Raw genomic sequence first — 21768 nt, 5'->3', positions numbered from 1 at the left:
TTACATATATATAAGTTACATATATATTATACATATTACATAATTACAAATATAATATAAAAGGCTGAATTCCCTAAATCTTCAGTAATACAAAATGAGGTGTAATATTTCTTAGCAGGAAGCACGGGGGCTCTTGAACCTCGGTGCTACTATTCTTAAGCAAGGTGCTTAACCCCTCTGCCCTCAGTTTACTTATCTATAAAATGGGATAACAATACCTACTTTTTTGGACTAAAAAGAGGAGAGAAACCAACCTGGCACTAAGCCTAGCATATAGTAAGTGCTCAATAATCATTTATTGAATTAATGAATTCCACTGAAAACATAGTTACCACACATATACTATACATGATTTAATGAAAGACTGTAGTGATTGTGTAACCCAATAGCTAAGGTACAAGTGTAATTACAGGTGTTTTACAATTCCCTGATTAATACACAATCAACAAAGCAAAAAACATATGAATAGATCAAATATATTGACCTTGATGAAATGCTATGGTTAGTATAGTAGTGATCCAGGCAATTATTCATGAGACCTAAGTATGATCACATCTACTGAAGCAAAAGAAGAGGATAAGGAACTTTTCTTATGTGTCTGCAAGTCTTAAGCAGACACTCAGAAATACTATTGGAGATAGTTATTCATATTCTATAAAAAATAAATCTTAACAGATAATGCAGTGTTTGCTGTTAATTTTCTACACCTACATACACATAAGCTAAGACACTGAACTTGTCCCTACTAGAAATAATAACTAATGAATATATGGTGATTTGTGCTTTCTCTTACTTTTTCTTTTAATCCTTACAAAAGCCCTACAGGGTCAACATAGAGAATGATAGAGCAAATTTTCAATTAGGGAGCTCAAGTTATAAGTACAGAAACACGTTATAAAATGTTTGGTGCTGGGGATATATCAGAAAACAAAAAGACAAAAAACCTAATTTTATAGACCTTACAATCTGGGATTTGTGTGGAAATTGGTACAATTATGGCTTTTAGACTTATGAATCAAGCCACTCAAACGCATATTCATAATAAACTCTGTTGTTAAAAGAGCTACATTAGTGACCAAGAGATTTGTATGTTCTTTTCATCTTCAATTATTGAATGAGGTTGGATATTTGTGCAAATCCACAGAACATACTCTACTGTTTATTGTGCACAGTTAAACTTTTCTCTGTTGTTTGATTTAAGGGATGTGAATAATGATAACCATAGTTGTTGCTTCGTCCTGTCCTTTCTATGCTGCTCAGAGCACTTACTTCATGGAATTCTCACAGCTTGCTCGTTTTTTGTCTCCCAACTTGCACTGAGCACTGTCCAGGGAGAAGGCCAACTCTCTTTAATCTCTGCATGGCCAGCACCCAGCATAGTGCTTGCTGGACAGTTCATGTGGGATGTATGTTTGTTGTATGAGTAAATGTATATATACTTTACTGTTTCCAAAGCATGCTCACATGCAGAGTATCATCAGACCTTCACAAAACTCAGTTTGATTGCAGGGTAGAATTACTTCTCTCATTTTACAGAATCTCAGTGAAATGGAAGGTTATTAATTCCTTTGACAGATGAGGGAAGGGGATCAGTGAGAGATTACATGATTTCTGAAGAGCACATAACTAAGACTTGAATTTCAAGATCAGGGTTCTTTTTTAAACACTAAGTGAAAACATAGGCATTTTGAACTACTATTTTAAGTATGTCTTTAGGATCTATTTGGTGTGTGGCCAGTCATCTTTGACTTGTTTGAATCATTGGTGAAATCTTGCTTTTTTTTTTTTTTAAATGTAGAAAATGGGATAGAAAAGATCTTCAGAAACCAGTGGTTTCTATAATCTGAAGACAATGAAGTAGATAATATGCAAATATTTTGCTATAAAACAGTGTCTGCCTCTAAGAGTAGATTGCTAGCCAAAACAATTCTGCTTTGTCATAGGGAAGGGGATGGAGACAGCCTTGTCATTTTCAATCCTGAACCCACAGTCATCACCATTCTGCTTATATAAGATTTCTATATGCTCCTTATTTTCTTGATCAGAAAATGAAAGTCCCAACAGTGGCAGGATAGTGAAAACAGTCTGTTGGGGTGAAGGGGTCACAGTCAGTATTTGAAGGTTCTAGTCATGGAATCTTGATCAACTGACTCTAAAATGACCCTTTTAATAGCATCATCTCCCCCTAGACCACAGGCTACATGAAGGCAGGAACTGTCCTGAACCCCCAAGTCAGACCATGGCACAGGGCATGGAACACTCCTAGCTAATTTCCTGTCACACATGCCAATTAATCAGTAAGTGGCAACTCTCAGTAACCACTGACTGATTATAAATTAACCCGACAAACTGCTAGGTACCTGGTACATGTTCTTCAAACCGAGTGGTAGAAATTTCCCTTTGTGTTTTTTGATTCAAAATCATTTTTAAGAAGTTTGTGTTTAAAGTAAGTAATTTTCTAGGCAATACACTCAGGTCCTTAATGGAGACCTAATGATGAAACCCTGGCCTTAAGTCAGTTGTCTTATATACTGTTACAAATCAACATTCCAAACGGGGGGGGGGGGTACTTTAACAGAAATTAACAGCAACTATAATGAAATCCTAACATTTCTGAACTAGAAGCATTTTGTCTCTAAGGGATGGGATTACCGGATTGACAAATTCTCCGAATCTGAAAAAAAAAAAAAAAAAATCCATCTCTCCATCTCCCTCCCTCTCCTCCCCATCCCCTTTCACTCCGCCTCCCCCCCCCCCCCCCCCCCCCCGGCACACCTACACTCTGACCATTTTTATTTGAGTGGAAAGTTGAAAGCGAACACCACACCGGCTGCACCCATCCGGCGCTCGTTGGGGTGGCATAGCAAAGTTCTAGGGCAGAGCCTTCCTGCCCGGAGCCCGCGATGCAGCCGACTTCCGATACCTGCTCAGCTTCACGCCGCAACTGAAGGTCCGCCCGCCGCGGAACAGTTGCGTCTCCATCTGGCTGCCAACCCACCCAAGCTTTCTTCTCCTCCACCACCACCACCTTCCCTCCTTCCCCCCGCCTCCCCCTCCTTTCCGTCTTCCCTCTCCACCCCCGCCCCCAATCTCCTCCTCTTTTTCTCACTACAAGCGGTTGCTGATGCTGAAGCCGAGCGTCACTTCGGCTCCCACGGCAGACATGGCGACATTGACAGTGGTCCAGCCGCTCACTCTGGACAGAGGTAAGGGAGCGGCTCGCCCGCCAGCCCACTGCGTCCCCTCTGCCTGCCCCTCTGCCCCTGCCAACTCCCACCGGGACAGCCGGACGCGCTCGAGCAGGGGCAGCGGGGCGGGCGAAAACGAGCGAAAACGAGCGTAGAAGGCGTTCGCGCCAGGAGCAGGACACTTTCTTCCCCTTTCTCTGCCCGCCACGTCCCCACTGCCCCCGCACGCTGCACTCGCCCGGCCGAGGGATGCCTTCGTCGGGCTCTGGCGCCCCCGCCGCCACTCCCAGCCCCTCGCCGGGTCGCCTAGGGGCCGCCGGCTTTGTTGGAGCTGAGGCGCAGGGACCGGTAGGCGCCCGGGCTCGGGGCTGGAGAGGGGCAGGGAGGAAGCTCGCCGTGCCGGGCGAGGGCGCCTGCAGCCGGAGACCAGGGAAGCCTGGCGAGAGAGCCGCCTGCCAGCCAGCGCGGCCCGGGGGGGGGGGGGAGGGGGGGGAGGGGAGGGGGGGGGGTCCAGGAGGGAGGAAGTTTGTCCGGGCGCCGGGGAGGACGAAGGTCTGTCCGGCTGCGGGTGCTCAGGCGACCGCCCGGGGGCGGAGGAGGCGCACCCGGGGTGGCCTGTGCCGGGGCGCACGGCGGCCGGGCTGCGGCGGCGGGGAGTCGCCCTCGGCCGAAAGGGCAACGCGGGGCGCGGGCAGCAGTGGCCAGGCTAGGGGCGCAGCGTCGCTGTAGCGGAGCCCGACTCTGCTCGGCTTCGCGCTCCGAAGGTGGCCGGGGTCTCCTCTGCCCCCGCCACCCGCAGCTCTCCGGTGGTGGCAACTCAGTTTCTCCTGCCCCAGCCAGCCTGGTTTCTCTCCCAGCCCGGGCGCCAGAGCGATGCCGGGGCTGCGGAAGGCGCCGGGACGCTGCGCAGGCTGGGTTGAAATTCAACTTCTGACCCGCGACCCTCTGCGCCCTGCTCTCTGACTTGAATGGGGAAGCAGTGTTTGCTTCCCCCCAGAGCCTTGCCAAGCCTAAGGCTAGAAGGCTCCGCTGCGCTGGGGGCCTCTCTGGAGCGCGCGTGCGGGGTTATACCTGTGCCTGTGTGTTCAGGTTTCCTTTCTGGCTTCCGACGTCTAGTTATGTTGGCGCTGGAGTCCCACGACGCCGCCGCAGCGGAGGACACCTGCTCGTCCCGGTCCGCAGCGGCCGGATTTAGGACCCTGGGCGGCCATTTGGAGATGGTGTGCTCAGTCGAAGATGATTTAGTCCGATGTGCCTCTAAAAATATTCTTCTAGCAGATTAAACTGGACTGTGGAGCAAAGCAAAAGAGCATCCTGCTGCGAGTACAGTGCAAAGCCGGTGAACTCAGTAGGGCTTTAATTTGGAGAGACTGTGGATGACTTTAACGCAATCTGTTGGCGCCAGAACAGATATTATGTGGTGCCCATAGCAACCTTACTTGGGGTAAGAGTTGAAAAATTAGCAAAAAAAAAAAAAGTAATAATTGATTTTGTGTTGGGAAATGTTGATTTGCAAGTTCGTAAATTAATAACAGTACTTAAAGAGCTCAGAAATGCACTCTATAATCCATGAATGCACCCCAGTATCATCATCTATACTAAGCAGGATAAATCCATTGCCACTAAGAGCCGAACAGATGGCGAGCTATTAGAAATTATAGATTTCCCATGAATTTCTGTTTTAATGTAATGGGCTCTTATATTGTCCCATTACTAAATCAGTCTTTAAACATCCCAAGTAAAACGACTACATTGGGAGAAAAAAACAAACTCCAAGAAAACTGCATACCTGGGCAATTTTACATATTGCTACCACTGAAAATATTTCACTTTTTGGATTTTATCCTGACCCTTAGATTCCTTACTCAGTTGTGGAGAAGAACTGCAGTCAGACCTAGATCTATTCTTAAAGTTTGTTCTTGTTCACAGCCAGACAGTACCTGTCCTTTCCAGTGTGGTTAGGTCCGTTTAGTAAGTAGCTCAAGAGGCAAAATGAGGCTGTGGATGTAACTGAATAAATTAACCAGAAGCTAACTGCAAAGTATGTAATTAATGGATGATGGGTTATTGACATCATTGCTGTGCATGAAGTCAAATATTTTTCCCATACCTTATTAAAATGTGATTAATTAATTGATTAATAGCATCATTAAACCAATGAAAGAAGGGGTTCTGAAAAAGTTCCTACAAAAAAAACCAAAGTCTTTTTAAAAAGGCAGCATAATAATATGCACGTTGGTCCCATCTAGTTATAACTGTCATACTTACATTGGATGGCTTGGTTAGCATCTTTGGGCATCAGTTCTTTTGGGGGGAGCAAGGGGATTGTTTGTTTGTTTTGTTTTGTTTTGTTTTTTTTGCTCCATAAGAAATTTAGATGAGATGATTCTGACACTGTGCAGCTTTAACAGTCTATAATTCGATTAGTTGCAATTAGAACTCAGTGTCTGGTCATCTACTGCAAGGTTTTCCAGATTACTCCCTCTCCCAGGTTGTTGTGGTGCCCTTTGATGTGCTTGGAGGTCACTCACTGATTTGGCCCTATCAAAGCATTTCTCACATGCTGATGATGTATCTGTCTCCTTACTGAATGGTGCTCCTTGAGGGAAGAGACCATTTCTAAAATCATCTTGGTATTCTCTGTGCCTGTCATAGTTTCTGATGCACAGTAGATCAAAAATTAATGTAAGTTAGTGTAAGTGAACTAAGGACTGCAGTGATTTAAGCAATGTTAAAAGATAGGGATTTAGTAGTGAACCAAGGTACAGTTTACAGATTCACAATATTTTGGCCCTGGGAAAGATGGCAGGAGGAACACAGGCCAGTGATTCTTAACCTTTCTTTTCCGTTGTGTGCTTGTTGGATTCCAATCAGTAACCGTAGCTCACCAAAGTTATGATTAATAACCAAGAGGGGTTGGGGCAGGTGGGCAAAGGAGAAGAAGGAAAGAAGATGCTTGACCAGACCTTCCAAGGGCATCTCAGCAAACCTAAAGCATGAATCCATAGTTTGATTTTTTTCTAGCATCTTTCCTTTTCAAGTGAAAAATATTGAAGAAGCAATGATAAGTATTTTCAAGGTTACTTTACTAGTGAGTGGGACATTTTATGCTAAAATTTAGATTTTCTTGTTTGATGCCCTTTGGCACCATAAACTGATTTATCTGGAATCTTCAGGGCAAAGGTTTTAATTAAAGAAATCAAACCTATGATTGAAATTAAGATTTACTCCTCCCAGAATTTAAAAGATACTATCTGAAAGCAAGACACTCAGAAGTCTGCACTAGCTTCTTGGATCTTATTTGGGAAGGAAGCCTTTGCCAAGATCAGACTGGGCCCTGGAAAGGATGAACAGAGTTACTTAAGGTTTTCACCACTCTGTGCATATTCCAAACTCTTTTCCACCTGTCATTAAGACCTCAGATTAACCCTGTGTAGGCCTCTGGGTGGCTATGAGCCAGAGTAGGCTCCTGTTCACTCTGGTCCCAGTACTTTGGATTCTTCACTAACCCATTGAGTGCCTGGTATAAGCCAGACCCTACTGTGGAATTGGTTAATACAGTGGTAAGCTAAACAGACATAATTCTAGTCTCTGTAGCAATTAGAGCCCATGGGGGGAGAGAGATTAATATACACACATACACACGCACACACACATACACAATTTACTCATTCAATAAATATTCATTCCTTGAATGTATGTATCATATATGTGTATATATATATATGATAATAATATACTATAGAAATGCCAGAAACAAAGTTTCTGCTTTCCTGGTCCTTAAGAGCGTAGTGGGGGTAATAGATAATAAATAAGGGATTAATTAATTAATTCAGCAAATAAGTATTAAGTGTCAGCCTTATGGAAAGCACTGTTTTCAGGTTTGTGGCTAATGAGCATAAGAGATAAAGTCTAATGGAGTTTATACACTAATGAGTGAGTCACTCACAGAACATATACACATAAAACTGTAAGTGCCAGGAAGAAAAAATAAGACTGGGTCAGGGACAGTGGCAGGGGCTGCTGTTGTGCATATGATAGTCAAGAAAGGTCCTCCTTCCTAAATGGATGATGCTTGAGAAAAGATCCAAAGGAAATGAAGCAAACTTTGCAGATGTCTCGGGGAATGCACTCTGGAGAAGGAGGTCACGTGTGCAATCTGGGAAAACAAGGAAGTCAACATGAAAATGGGAGCACAGGGAAGACTGGTGGAAAATGAATGTGTGAAGTTGGTGGCCAGGGGTCAGATGATGTATTTTATGATTAGGATTTTAGATTGGGGTTTAAAGTATGAAGTTCTATGAAGACAATGGAAATGACAAAAGGATGGAGACTAATGGGGGAGGACCTATTTATTTAGATTGTGCTGGTCAAGGTAAGCTCCATGAGAAAGGAAAATTTAAACTGAGTTCTGATATATTAATAAGATTCTTAGGAACGGCATTCTGGATAATTCTGGATAAAGGGAAGAAGACCCTAAAAGCAACTAGTACGTGTATATCTTGACTACCATCCCATTAATACATCTATAACCAAACATATAATCAAAAAGAAAAATTACCAAGAAGTAATAGCACTCTAGGTATTCATCTTAGGATAGGAATATGGTTTCAAGTATACTAAGAGAAATCTATAGATCAGCTTTTGCTTCTTATTACTAGGCTAAAATATCATATAATTAAACTTTCAAAGGCATACCGAACACTGTAATTTACATGTCACTATGCATAAATCTACATGTCGAACCCAAGTGGTCGTAATATGAGATATAGTTGCTTTTAGTCTAGTATTTTATATTAGTGATATAGGAAGTAGTGCCTATAACTTACCCTTATGGCAAAGAGGAGAGGCTGATAAGGAGATTAGTGTGGAGTCTTTTCTGCCAGAGTTTAGATGTTTATAGCAATTCTTCCCTACACCAGAGGTTAGTTTGCCCCATTATAATCTCTAAAACAAGGAATGACCTTCAGCTAAACTCAGGAGAACAAAGCAGGATGCAATCTATGATACTTAACACTTTTGTAACAACACAGGAATACTTCACTACATTCAAGACTCCATGGATTTAGGTACTTTCTTAAATATAGTAGTTCAAACTCTCCTTCACTCTCCATCTCAAGGTTGGAAAAGGAAATACAACAGAATTCTTCAAAATTTCACGTCTGTGTAACTTCTCCCTCTAACTTTAATCAGAGGGAGATTTTTTTTTTAAATCATCATTCATAAACAAATAATACAAAACCAGGTCTTGGAGAAATAGGGATAAATAAAGCAATTGCTAGGAGTAATTAAAATTATCTAATTTTAAATATTTGAGATTTTGTTAATGACACAATCGATAGTTTATAATCTGTATTAGGTGCCTATGTAAAATAAAATGTTGTCAGTCATCGAACTTTTTTCTGTGAGTTAAATACAACTTGGTTAAGTCACAAAAGTATAAATGGAAATCTTGATTCCTGGCTTCTAAAAAGAATTTTAATCTAAGATATTGATTAAACAAATCTTGATGTGTTTTCCCTTTTAAAAAAATAAAACTTTTAGTCCTTCAGAAATTCTAATATAAAACCTAAAACCAAGAGCTTATATTTTGTGGGTTTCAACCTTATGGGGGAAAAAAAAACGAAATTGAACGCAAATGAAAATCCCATGGACACCACACTTTTCATGGAATTTGTGATACATTAAAATTTTTCTTTCTTTTCTTTCCAGTTTTCAAGGCATGCAGAGCTTATTACTTTATATATCTCCCAATTCAAGCCTTGGGCAGCATATAGCTTTCTAATCGACTGTATTCACCAGTTTTTATAAAATCTATATTTGCCTGAAAATTGCTTTTGCTCACAGTCCAAAGGGACTTGCCCCTTTTCTCTCTCCTTACTATTTTTTTTTAACATGAGGAGAGATTAAGAAAGGAAAATAAAAATTAAATTAGTTCAGGGTGCCTGAGTGGCTCAGTGGGTTAAGTATCTGACTCTAGATTTCAACTCAAGTGATGATTTCACGGTTCCACAGTTCTTGAGTTTGAGTCCTGTGTCAGGCTCTGCACTGACAGTGTGGAGCCTGCTTGGGATTCTCTCTCTCCTTTCTCTCTGTGCCTCCCCCCCACCCTGTTCTATTTCTCTCTCAAAATAAGTAAATAAAAATTTAAAAAAGTAAGTTATTTCTTCTGTTGCTTTAAAGATGTATACCCCAGTGATCATGATTGTGGAGAAAAAAAAGAAGAGGGGTTGACTATATACGGCTCTTGTCCTAAAACCTTCTCACAGCAGCTGCCAGAATGTTTTAGTCTACAAACATTAAGTGCTTGCTTGATTTCTCACGTTTTCTGTGAGCTTCACTACCCATTAAAAAAAATACTTTCACTGAACTTTTTTTTTGGCAAATCAATGTTTGAGTCTTTCATTCTGCACTATATAGTTACAGAACTATCAGGGATCACAACTAGGACTTAACTATTAGTAAAGAAAAGGAAACATTGAGAGAGTAGCATCAAATGTATACTGGATCCTAGGGATGCAATTCTAAGTGCAAAGCCAATAGAGAGTTCTTTTCTTAGTCTTGACATCTGTCGATTAGGATACAGTCTTCGTCAGATCAGAGACCATGCTGGATTTGTTTATGTAGAGCCCAACACATTGTCTGGCACCTAGTTGGCACACCCTTAATATTTGTTGATTGAATGATGGAATGCAATTGACCTAGCTGGACTCGTTATCATGGACACATTTTTAGTGCTTAAAAAACAAAGCCTTCCAACCTATAATAATATGAAAGGGATGACTACCTTACTTTATCACTTTGTTTCTGTGCTTATGTGTAACAAACTCCTAAGAGCGACAGCTTTCCCCGGCCAAGAAAGGATGTGAAGTGATGGTATTGATATCATAGCCTACTTCCATTGCTCACCTCCACCCACTATTTTAACTTGTTATTTGAACCACATAAACTAAGGCCAAAATACAACTGAAAAGCAACCCCCATCCAAAAAAAAAAAAAGTGTGTGTGTGTGTGTGTGTGTGAGGGGGAGAGGTCTAGCAGAATTTCCTCTACACACACACACAAACACACACAAGCTCCACTGCCTCATCCTTTTTTTAAAAATTACAAATGGATGAATGAGAAAGCTGTGTCTTGATAAAGCAGTTAAAATGGATTTAATTTGAAATCACTCTGTGTTGGCAAGTGAGCACACATTTTAAAAGTCATATTGATTACATCAATGATTTACTAATGGTTTAAGTGATAGACAAGTTGTTTTATGATTGAATTTTACCACCGTTATGTGCTAGCTGAATTTGAAGACTGGTCTTATAAAATATAAATATGCCCAAGGATTACTTGCAAAAAAGTTATGTTGAATTGAAACTTATTTTGAAGTTATACTCGGATAGTTATCTGTATTGGACAGAAAACTATAGCTTCTTTTTTAAACTGATGGTAATTTCCCACAGAAATAATGTGGCTATTTCAAGTCCAGCCAGTTCTGCTATTTTTGTTTACTTGCTCAGTGTGGTGATAGTTCTGATATTTCAGTATAAAATCTGTGTTTTTTTTTCCTACCAAAGAATTATCTGTAATCAAAAAAGGATAGAATAATGGGAATCCAAAGTGACAGTACAAGTTAAGCCCCCAATTTATACGGGGAAGAAAACCATTAAATTACAGCTGAATCTATTTAATAATAATAAGAGAGGTGGGGAATATGGCTGAGAGACTCCTGAAAGAGATCTTTGAGAAAAATTGGGGAAGAGCAGTAATTGCTGATGGACAAATATCCTGGGTTCCAAAAAGGTGAGAAAGGTGTCTTAGGAGACTACCGTTCATTCTACTTGTTTTTGCTTTCTGGCAAAAAAAGAAAAAAACTCTAATGATATTAATAAAAGAATGGGGTATTGGCACTTATAAAAGAAAGTGGTGATCCCACAGAGCCTACATGGGATCACTAAGAATAGATCTTGTCGAATTTCAGGTGTGTGCTATGGCCCTACCATCCTCATGACACCCATGACATCACAACTTTTATAGAAGCCTTGTGGAAAATGTAGAAATACATCAAGTGGATGATTGCACTTTTGGATTTCTAGTGGTTGAAACACTACTACAAGGCAGTTTGCTTCTCTGTCCTATTCGACATTGTTACTGATATTTTGGAGGAGAGTCCCCAGAAGATTTATGTAGGTGACATAGAACTAGGAGGAATAGCAAATTATTTGAGAAATCCTATCGATATTCTAAAATTATACCTAGCTGGAATAGCAGGTTACAATATAAGAGAAAAATATAGGGACAGTGAATATAGCCATTCATTCATTCATTCATTCCACTGGGATAAAAGGAGCCAGCCTTGACTATTTATTGCTCTTGGTTATACTGTCCAGTGAATACTGCCCCACTAGACTCCACTCAGTTACTTTGAAAACCACAGACGGGCCATGTCATCATGACTCAGTCCTGGGCTGGAGTTAGGGGTGGTTTCAAATGGCAAAGATGCATTCCACAGCCCGCCTGCCTGATTTTGAAGCCCTGCTTTTCTGTTTACTAGCTCTGCAAACTTCCAAGGTTGCTAGACCGCTTTGAATCTCCATTGTCTTATCTGTAAAATGGCAAATGACAAAAATAGCGCTAACTCCATGAAATGTTGGCTTTAAATGAGTTAATATGTATGAAGTAGTTAGAACAGGTCATCCTAGGAACCACTCGACAATGATAATTATTTCTTCCTTGAGTCCTGGAAGTTCTGTACTCCCACCCTACTGCCAAGGGGCATAGACAGAAGATATTTCTTGTCTTCAGGCTATACTAAAAGGTAGAAATTATTTATTTTGGTATTCTCTAGAAGCAAGATGCATTTGGAAGTGCCTGGAGGTTGAAACCAAAAGTTTCCTCATTTGCCGACTTCCTCTCCCCAGATCACTTCTTTCTTGATGCTTAAATGACACTTTTCTTCATAATTCTATTGGAGTACTTACCACACAGGATTAACTTTTCTTTTTCTTTTACACTGCTGTCACCCTAACAACATAAGTTATTTACATCTATCTTTGTGTACCCGTTGCCTATCACAGTGTATTAAATAAATCACTGGTTTGTCTTCACGTGTTGCATAGTTTTGTGGGGGGATAAGATTAGGTAAATGAGCTGATGGCACAAGATGATAACTTTTTATTCAAGAAAAAATTCCCTACACCTATTCTGCTCAAAATTCAAATGAGTGCCTTCCAGGAATCAGTGAAAATCCTTTTACTGGATTATTGGAAATGTACAGACAAAAGTTGAATGACAAACTGGAAAAGCTACAGAATGACTTTAAGATTCAGTAATAGCTTAAGACAGGGATTTGAGTTTATGTAGATGTTCATTGTTTATGTTTGATTTGATTTATATGCAGATATCAAACAAATATGTATTAAATAGTTGACTGGGGAAAATACAACCGAAAACGACTTTTTAACTCCTTTTTAGGGCTATTTAATTGTTAGGCATCACAAAATGCTGAGAAACATACGTGTGCCCCTCAGAGGTGTGAGCTCTGGTCCAGATGCCTGGGTTCAAATTCTACTTATCCTTGCCTCCTCCTTGGTATGTAAACTTGGCCTGTTGCTACCTTCTCTGTATTTGAGTTTTCACCTGTAAAATTGAAAATAGTATTTCTTTACCTCCTGAGATTGTTATAAAAATGAACTGGGAAAACATATGCAAGTGCTTAGAACTTCCAGGTCCGTACAAGTGCTCAATACTGATTGATTATTCCCCACCTCTTCTCCCCAGGGCATGCATTTCCCCCAGTGCAATAAATGGGAAGTGCACAAGCTTCAGTTTCAGACACATAGAGATCTGAATTGCAATTCTGCCACTTACTATCTGTGGACACTTAAAATATTGCTTATTCTCTCCACATCTTAGTTCTCTCATTCTTTTATTTTTTTTATTTTTTTTTAATGTTTATTTATTTTTGAGACAGAGAGAGACAGAGCATGAATGGGGGAGGGGCAGAGAGAGAGGGAGACACAGAATCGGAAGCAGGCTCCAGGCTCTGAGTCATCAGCCCAGAGCCTGACGCGGGGCTCGAACTCACGAACCGTGAGATCGTGACCTGAGCTGAAGTCGGACGCTCAACCGACTGAGCCACCCAGGCGCCCCAGTTCTCTCATTCTTAATGCAGGGATGACATTCACTTTGTGTGGGGATACAGTCCTTTGATTCTTCCTTCACTTAGTCATTCAAAGAGGAGTGAATGAGAGTCTACTTTGTGCCTGGTAGCAAGTCAAGGGCTAGAGGTAGAGCTTGCAGTCTAGGGAAGATGGACATTAAGCAGATGACTTATGATACATAATTTAAGGATTATAATAATAGCTCACACATTGAGCATTTACTACATTACACTGCATCACATTACATAGACTACTACACAGCCAGGCGTTGCGCGTAGATCTTGTCTTTTTTTTTTAATGTGTATTTATTATTGAGAGACAGACACAGAGTGTGAGCAGGGGAGGGGTGGGGGGGGCGGAGACACAGAATCTGAAGCAGGCTGTAGGCTCTGAGCTGTCAGCACAGAGCCCGATGCGGGGCTCGAGCTCACTATCTGCGAGATCATGACCTGAGCTGAAGTCAGTCGCCCAACCAACTGAGCCACCCAGGTGCCCCACGCATAGATCTCTTCTTATTTCATTCCAGTTAGTCGTCAAAATGAGCCTTTGAGGCAGATGCTATTAGTATTTTGAAGATGCGGGAATTGGAGCCTTAAGAGGCTAAATAAAGTGATCGAGGCTCAGGCTGGTTTATTCTTGAGGACTTCAGCTCACTATGCTACACTGGAGAGCAAGGGCATAGGTCTGTAACAGGGTCTGTATCAAGCTTTGAGGAATTTGAACTTACTTCTAAGGGACAGAAGATGCAGAGGTGCTTGTAAAGTCTTCAGGAGACAAACAGACAAAAGGCACACCAGGAGAGCATGTGACCCTGGACTAAAGAGAAATGACTTTCTCCCATGCTCGCAAAAAGGACCTTATACTAATGTTGGTAAAGATTAACGTAAGTGATATTTAAAAAAATTTTTTTAACTTTTATTTTTATTTTTGAGAGACAGAGAGAGACAGAGCATGAATGCAGGAGGAGCAGAGAGAGAGGGAGACACAATGTGAAGCAGGTTCCAGGCTCTGAGCTGTGCAGCACAGAGCCCGACGTGAGGCTGGAACCCACAAACTGAGATCATGACCTGAGCCGAAGTCGGACGCTTAACCGACTGAGTCACCCAGGCGACCCTAAGTGATATATTTTACAAGTTTAGCACAATTATTATAAAATAGCAAGTGTTTAATAAATGGTTGTGCTTACTGTTGATTTCTTAATACCGAAGAGCAAAATACTCATAAATGCTAGTATCACGAAGTACTAGCAATATTCTGTTCCTTCCCATGTTGTGCCAGTGAACCAAGAGAAAATGACTGTGGCATTCAGATTACCTTTCAGTGACCTATATTGCACTGCCAAAATTTCTTTAATAGACATAGAATTTTGACAGGCTCTTATAAGTGAGTGATAATAGTGTCCCAAATCCCCTTTCCTTACAGTCCTTGCTTCTAAGTGGGATTAGTGAGAGGAATTTGGGAATATAGTAGGACCTAAATTTCAGACCCAGAGAAAATTGTGACTTCTTTTTCTTCTTCCAAATTAGCTTTAAATATCTTGAAGATTATAAATACTCTCTGCTTACTCATTATTATTAAAATGCATGCACTGAGGTTTTAATATGGATTCCAGTGGTCCAAGTAATACTGTATTTGCTTAGCATTAAATGTGAAAGAGATGTTCCATCTAAATAAAACTTAACAAATACCTGAAGTTTATTCCTTGAGGCCCCAAACTTACTAATTTTTAACCTAAAAATTCATTTACTTTCCTTCTTTGGTACAGTGTATGTTCTCCAGAAAGTGGGATTTTTATAAAGGAATTGTGGAAGATAAAACAAAGAAGTCAGTGAGGCTTAATGCACATTACTGAAGGAATGATGAGGTACTTATTTGGCTGGCTCAAAGGGAAATTCTGCGTCTCTCCTGCTTCTCAGACCTATTTTAGTTAGTTGAGGTTGACAGATAACCTGCCTCTGGATAAATGAACGATTCTGGATCACATAGGTACTCATTTCTTCTGATGTCACACACTTTCCAAGCATTGCCAATTTGGCATCCAAATGATAACTGTAAATAGAAAAATATTAAGTTGGGCATATGTTATGGACTGACTGTGTCTCTCCCCTTCTTATTTGTATGTTGAAACTCTGGTCCCCAAGATGATAATATTTGACATGGGGACTTTGGAAGGTAATTAGATTTAGATGAGGTCATGAGCGTGGAGCCCCAAGATGGGATTATTGCCCTTATAAGAAGACATCTGAGTTTTCTCTTCACTGATTGAGTATACACATCCAGAAGGCAGAGGCTGCAAGCCAGCAAGTGAACTGAAGGAACGGAATCTGCTGGCACCTTGATCTTGAACGTCGCAGCCTCTAGAAATATGAGAAATAAATAAACTTTTAAGCCACCTATTCTATGCTATTTTGTGATATCTAAGTCATTGCATTGACTATATTGACGATATCTATAGTCACTCTGAACTAAGACAGTGTAACATTCACGCCACAGTCTTGGCCTTAGCAACCCTCTGTCCTAGCAGCTAAACGAACTAGCCATAGGCAAGATGTGTTGTACATAGACACACCCTAAAGCATGCCTAATTTCCTACCTAATTCCATTTTCTCCCCTCTCCGGGTTTAGAAATGTCTGTTTTACGTGTACTAACAAGTTTTCAAAGCGTCTTCTCTGGGATTGCTCTCCATTGTTTTCAGGGCTTGAAAAGAAAATACATTTCATTTATCTTTCTTAAAAGTTTCTCTGGAATATTTTTCAAGAGGAGATTTTCTATTTGCAAATTATATCTTTTCCAAATGTAAAGGATCGCTCACTAATATTGTCTTATATTCAAATAATACTTTACCCATCTGTTATTGATGCAGGCCTTTGCTTATCTTGCTGTTACCTTCCTTTTTCTATCTGTGGTTGTAGGCCCTAGGGCGTATCGTATACGTCTTTAATTTAGCATAGTTGTGCTTCAAACAATATACCTCGCTGCTCACTCCCATCTTTTGTGCTATTGTTGTGCCCATGTTGGAAACCAATGATTCACAGCTACTAATTTTGCTTTGAACCAGGGGTCACAGGCTATGAGCTAAGATTGTTTTTTTTTTACGTTTTTAAATAGTTAGAAAACTCAAAAGAATATTTTGATGGATGAAGATTCTATTAAATTCAAATTTCAGTGCCCATAAGTAAAGTTGTATGGGAACACATCCATGGTCATGCATTTACATTTTGTCCATGGCTGTTTTCTAGCTACAGAGGCAATGTTGAGAGTTGAGGAGCTGTGACAGACCATTTGGCCTATAAAGCCCACACTGCTTACTATCCGATTCTTTACAGAAAATGCTTGCTGACCTCTGATTTTAGAGCATTAAAAAAATAGAGAAGAGAACATGTGTTTTGTATTTACCTTCAATTTAAACATTTGAGCGTCTTCACCCTCAGCTTTTAGTCTTCTCAGTCTTAGTCACCTGTGTTCCAGAGGGTTCTTTCTTCTTGCTCTCTGCCTTCCCCCCAAGGGCAGACTCCTCTTGCTTGTTACTTGATACTTATTAGTCTAGGAGGTGGGGGGAGGAGAGGTTTCTCTGTTTTCCTGGCCCAGCCTCAGTCTCAGGAAGTCCCTATAACTAAGTCTCAAGAATGGGGCTTTCTCAGTGATAATGCCCGTCTTTGTTCTACAGACTAAAAATTGTGCCTTCATCATTGGAGGGTCTTATGTGGGAGAGTTCTCTGCCCCTTCCTGGTGGTAGGGGATTTCTAATAGCATTCGCATAAGATCCTGGAACTAGGACTGTTTTTCCTCTTCTTTTTCCTCCCCCTTGTTGTGGAGGGTTTTTTTCTTTTACTTTCTCTTGGTTGTAATGGGTCTTCATTTCTGGTCCTCATCTTGGTCCATTCTTTCTCATAAGCCCCCAGTAAACATTTGTGGAAAAAAGCCTATGAATATTTGCCTGTGCTCGTTCTCCCTCTCAGCTTGGAAGAGTTTCTATACCCTTGCAGCTACTGTTTTGCAAAGTTAGCTCATCCTGTGTGAGCTATAATTCATACTAACCTAGTTGAGTAAGGAATTGTGTTCCCAGTTGGGAAGACAGGCTTTGCAAGCTTTTTTACAGCCTAGTTAATTTTTGGTACTGATTTGCACATCTGAGTATCTATTAGGTTAGGTAGACTGTCTTTATGTTGTTAGTCATATTTCACATTAAAATCTAATTTAGAGACTAATTTGACTGAATCTGTAATATGGTAGACTGAGCTAACACAGAACCTCTCCCATTACAAGCATCAAGATGTGCCAGATAAAATCTAACAATTATAAAACTATCTATAGCTGAGATTGCAAGGGAGAAAGAATAATCTCCAGGTGCCAAAAATGAAAAGGGAGGTGAAGGCTAGAATGGTAGTGATTTTGAGCTGACGTCTTGGTAGAAGTGAAGGGGAAGGGAGATAAAAAATGTGTCAAGTGGTTCTAGACTTAGAAATTCGCCCCATGGCTGGGGGCAAAGCAGGAACTGGGGGTGAGGTATTAGATATGCACTCCCGTACCTTAACCTGTGTTACTAAGCTTGGATTCTAAATATGCACTATGGAGTTGGTTTAGGAAATGTTCTCTCAAATTTACATAAAATGATTCTTAAGCTAGAACAAACTAGAGAAAGAAAATTGAAGACCGTACTCTTGAGAAACACCTAGCTACACTGGTTTCTCATAAATAATCCCTGTCAGAGGTGCACTCACAGACATTAGAAACATATGAGAAGAGGGGCACCTGGGTGGCTCTGTTGGTTAAGCATTTGACTCTTGATTTCAGCTCAGCTCATGATCCCAGGGTCATGGGATCAAGCCCTGCATCAGGCTCCTTGCTGAGCTTGGAGCTGCTTGAGATTCTCTAGATTGCTCCCTTGGCCTTTCTGCCCCGCTCGTGCACGCTCTCCCCCTCTTTCTCTCTCTCTCTAAAAATAGCTAGCTAGCTAGATAAATAAATAAGTAAGTAAATAAATAAGTAAATAAATAAATAAATAAATAAATAAATAAAAAGAAACATGTGAGAAGAAACTAGAACCTTGGACTGAGTCAGTATTCATGACAAATCATTAAGTGAATAAACCCTGCATTTCTGGCAGAGGGAACAGAAATTCGCAGAGAATAAGGTATGTCTGAAAAATGAAAACAAGTTGATGTAGAAAAAAAAAAATCAGAAAGAGACTATAAAATTAGCAATTTATAATTATTTTAAAAGTGTAGTTTAGAAGAATGGAAACTAAAAGGAAGGAATGTGATCCTGAAAAAGTAATAGGTATGTTTGAGAAACATAATTGAAAAATATGAGAAGAGAATACTGAAAGAAGATTGTTTTAAAAATAAAATGACATTAAATGATATTAAAGTTCTGAAAAATTTGAAAACTTTTACTTAGAAGACCATTATTGTGCATTCACATACAGGAAAAAAATTACTTACATAGGAACCTTTTCACTTTATCTGATGTTATAGGCTCAATTAGAAATTACTGGGGAATCTGAAAGGAAGTTCTTGTGGGTTACATATTAAACAAGCCAGGTACTGGGGGTGAGCGTTATGTTCGGTTTTGGTTTTCTGAGTATTAATCTGGTCATGCCATCCCTAGCGTTAAACTCTTCGGTGACTTCCCTTTGTCCAACATTCTTGCTATGTTTTATATGTTCTTAATTTTATTAATTGAGCATATGCCAGATATTTTATTCTGCATGACGTTTCCCTTTTGCTCTACGTCCCCAATGCCTGGAACAGTCTGGTACATTGTAGGTGTTTAATAAATAGTTGTTGAATGAACAGATAAACTCAAGGTCTTGGCAATGTTGTGCTTTGTGGGAAAGTTCTTCCTGTCCACCTCATCCCTTTTCCTGGCAAGAAATCTCTTCTTGTTCTCTCAGCCTTGTTTCCATCCCTGTTTTGTGCTTCCAGAGCACCTTATAATGCCCGGTTATCACTCGGTCATTCACTCAACAGATGGTTTTTGTGTGCTTGCTATGTCCCAATGCCTTCCTAGGCCCTGGGAATGCAGTCCAAAACAACAGATCATCCCAAGTCTTATGAAGTTTATATTCCAGTGAGGTTGGGGTGGGAAGGGACAGACAAGAAGTACGTAAACAAGTAAATACACAGTATTGCGTTTAATTGTAAGTAACCTGAGGAAACATGAGGCAAGCTAAGGGGGAATGAGAGAGCCGAGGAACTGGGGGTGGCTCCTTTACATAAGAGACCACGGAGGTCCTCATGCATTAGATGTTTTTAAAGAGAATGAGGCATTGGCCCTGAGGACTACTGGGGGAAAGTGGTACAGTTACAGGGAAAAGTAAGGGTAAATGCCTTGAGGCACTAATGTTCTAAAAGTATTGTAGGACAGCAATGAGTCCAGTGTGGTTGGAGCAGGGTGAACAAGGGGAAGGGTGAACAATATGAAGTCAGAGAGGGACTTGTTTGTTTGTTTGTTTTTAGTGATGTTTTATCAACCACTGGGATGGGCTTGGCCGAGGGGGAAGGGGATGGGTGTGGCTTCTGCCTTGCACATGGTCAAAGGAGCACCCCGCGTTGAAGGTGTAGCCCCAGGACCAGCCGCGAGATGGCGCCAGGCTGCACTGGCCGCTTGAGAATGTGTGGCCCCCGGCTGGGAGATGGGAGGCCGCCAGTGATTCTAGGGGACTCCAGGACCAGCCCTCTACAAGGCTGGTGGGCCTAAACTCCTTTCCTCAAGCCTCAGAGGGGGTTCGCTCCACTTAAGGGATCCCGGTCCCCAGTTCTGGAATCCGTTTGAGGTACAGTTCGGTGGTCACAGCTTGGGACTGGGTCGAGCTCAGCCAATGCAGCAGAAGGTCAGCATCACCCAGCTCCTTTACGTGCTGCTCGGACGGTCACTGTAGAGAGGGACCCACACAGCCCAGTCCCTACGACTGTGGCTGCTGAGGGCCACGTTGGCCACCTCCTGGAAGAGGGCATGTAAGTTTTCCTGGAGATGAGCCAAGCACTGGAGGGAGGCCACTGCGCCCACGGACTGGCTGAGGCTGAGGCTTGCTATTTTAGGGCTTTGGTTTTTATCCCTAAGATATCAAAGCCACGGGAGGGATTTTAGTTCGAACAAGGTCTCTGCTATGTTAACCATAGAGGGTAAAGAGTAGACAGGGAGATTAGTTAGAAAGTAATGAAAAGGATCTAGAACAGAGAAGATGGTGTTTGGGATCTGGGTAGTAAAAACTGTGATAGGTGGTCAAATTCTGAATACATTGGAACGTTGAGCCAGCAGGATTTGATGAAAGATTGAATGGAGAGTGTGAGAGAAACCAAGTAGGCGAGGATGAATCAGGCCTCTGGCCTGAGTATCTGGAAAGAGTGAGGCTTCAATTTACTGAGATTGGAAAGACAACAGAAGAGCAGCGCAGAAGAGGTTATTCCGGGAGGAGTATAAATTTGGACACACAAATGAAGAGTTTGAGTTGGCAGCTGTATATAAGATTCTGGAACTAAAGGGAAAAGTTCAGGATGGAGATGTGAATAGGGGAATTATTAACATATAGATAGTATTTAAATCCGTCTGGAGGATGAAAAGATGAAGGTTGTTGACTCGGCTCTGGGCAACTCCAACACTTAAGGGTGGAGAAGATGAGGCACCAGCACCAGCTGGGGAGGAAAACCGAAAGAAGATGGTGATCAGAGTTCAAGAAAATGTGTTTAGGAAGATGACAAGGATTATTTGTGTGAAATGATGCTAGGTGAGGGGAGATGCCATTTGGAAATTGACCATTGTGTCTACCCGTGTGGACGTCATTGGTGGTTCTGACATTTTGGTGAAAAACAGGTGAAGGCTTCATTGGAGCAACTACAACAGGGAATGGAAGCAGATATTTTAAAGACAGAGTGAATTATTTTTTGGAGAACTTTTGCTTTCAGAAGTAGCAGACACATCATAGAGTAGTTGAAGGAAGAGATAATACTCAATGTGCTTACAATGCCTGTGTCTGTAAGAATGGTAAGAACCGTACATTGTGGTTAACAGTTATGTCCATCTTGTTGACTCCTTTTTGCTTACCATAATACCTGACCTAAGTGAGATGTAGAAGTACAAGCAGACAGGTACAATTTAGCTAAAATTGCAACCCCAAATTTGTTATCGTTTAGAAATATTTTCAATTGATGCTGCTTTTTCAGAATATGTATTTTGACAGTGGTAAAAAAAAAAAATGAAGTGATCACAGGTAATATGATTATTCCACATTTACTCCCCAATTCTCCAGCTGACTTAATTGTGCGAACACTGCATACCACCTTTATTTCGGAAAAACCATGCAATGTGACAAATTAATTTGCTTAAAATATTCAAGACAGGTAGCTTTAATTATCTGTAGCAGAGTTTTTCAAACCATGGAGAAAAGAAAGTAAATCTATTTTTCTTCAATAAAGTAGACTTT

The 21768-nt window shown here is 41.0% G+C and overlaps 1 protein-coding gene across 2 annotated transcripts in view; it reads left to right on the top strand.

Moving 5' to 3' along the window:
* Positions 1–2792: 2792 nt before the first annotated feature.
* The window catches only part of LIN7A (lin-7 cell polarity scaffold A), a 124550-nt gene continuing 105574 nt past the window's right edge, over positions 2793–21768 (top strand). Inside the window, exon 1 of one of the 2 annotated variants that reach the window (XM_060656868.3) lies at positions 2793–3206. In XM_060656868.3, the coding sequence (XP_060512851.1) occupies positions 3125–3206 (82 nt within the window). In that variant the 5' untranslated portion in view covers positions 2793–3124. Of the gene's footprint in view, positions 3207–3326; positions 3537–21768 lie in introns of those variants that run through there. The other variant, XM_060656869.3, reaches the window with a different exon arrangement.

The sequence above is a fragment of the Panthera onca genome, chromosome B4, assembly GCF_046562875.1.
Source record: "Panthera onca isolate mPanOnc1 chromosome B4, mPanOnc1 haplotype 2, whole genome shotgun sequence".
Classification (NCBI taxonomy): Eukaryota; Metazoa; Chordata; class Mammalia; order Carnivora; family Felidae; genus Panthera; species Panthera onca.
The sequence above is the reverse complement of the archived record's forward strand: the minus strand, read 5'-3'. Positions and strand labels throughout refer to the sequence as shown.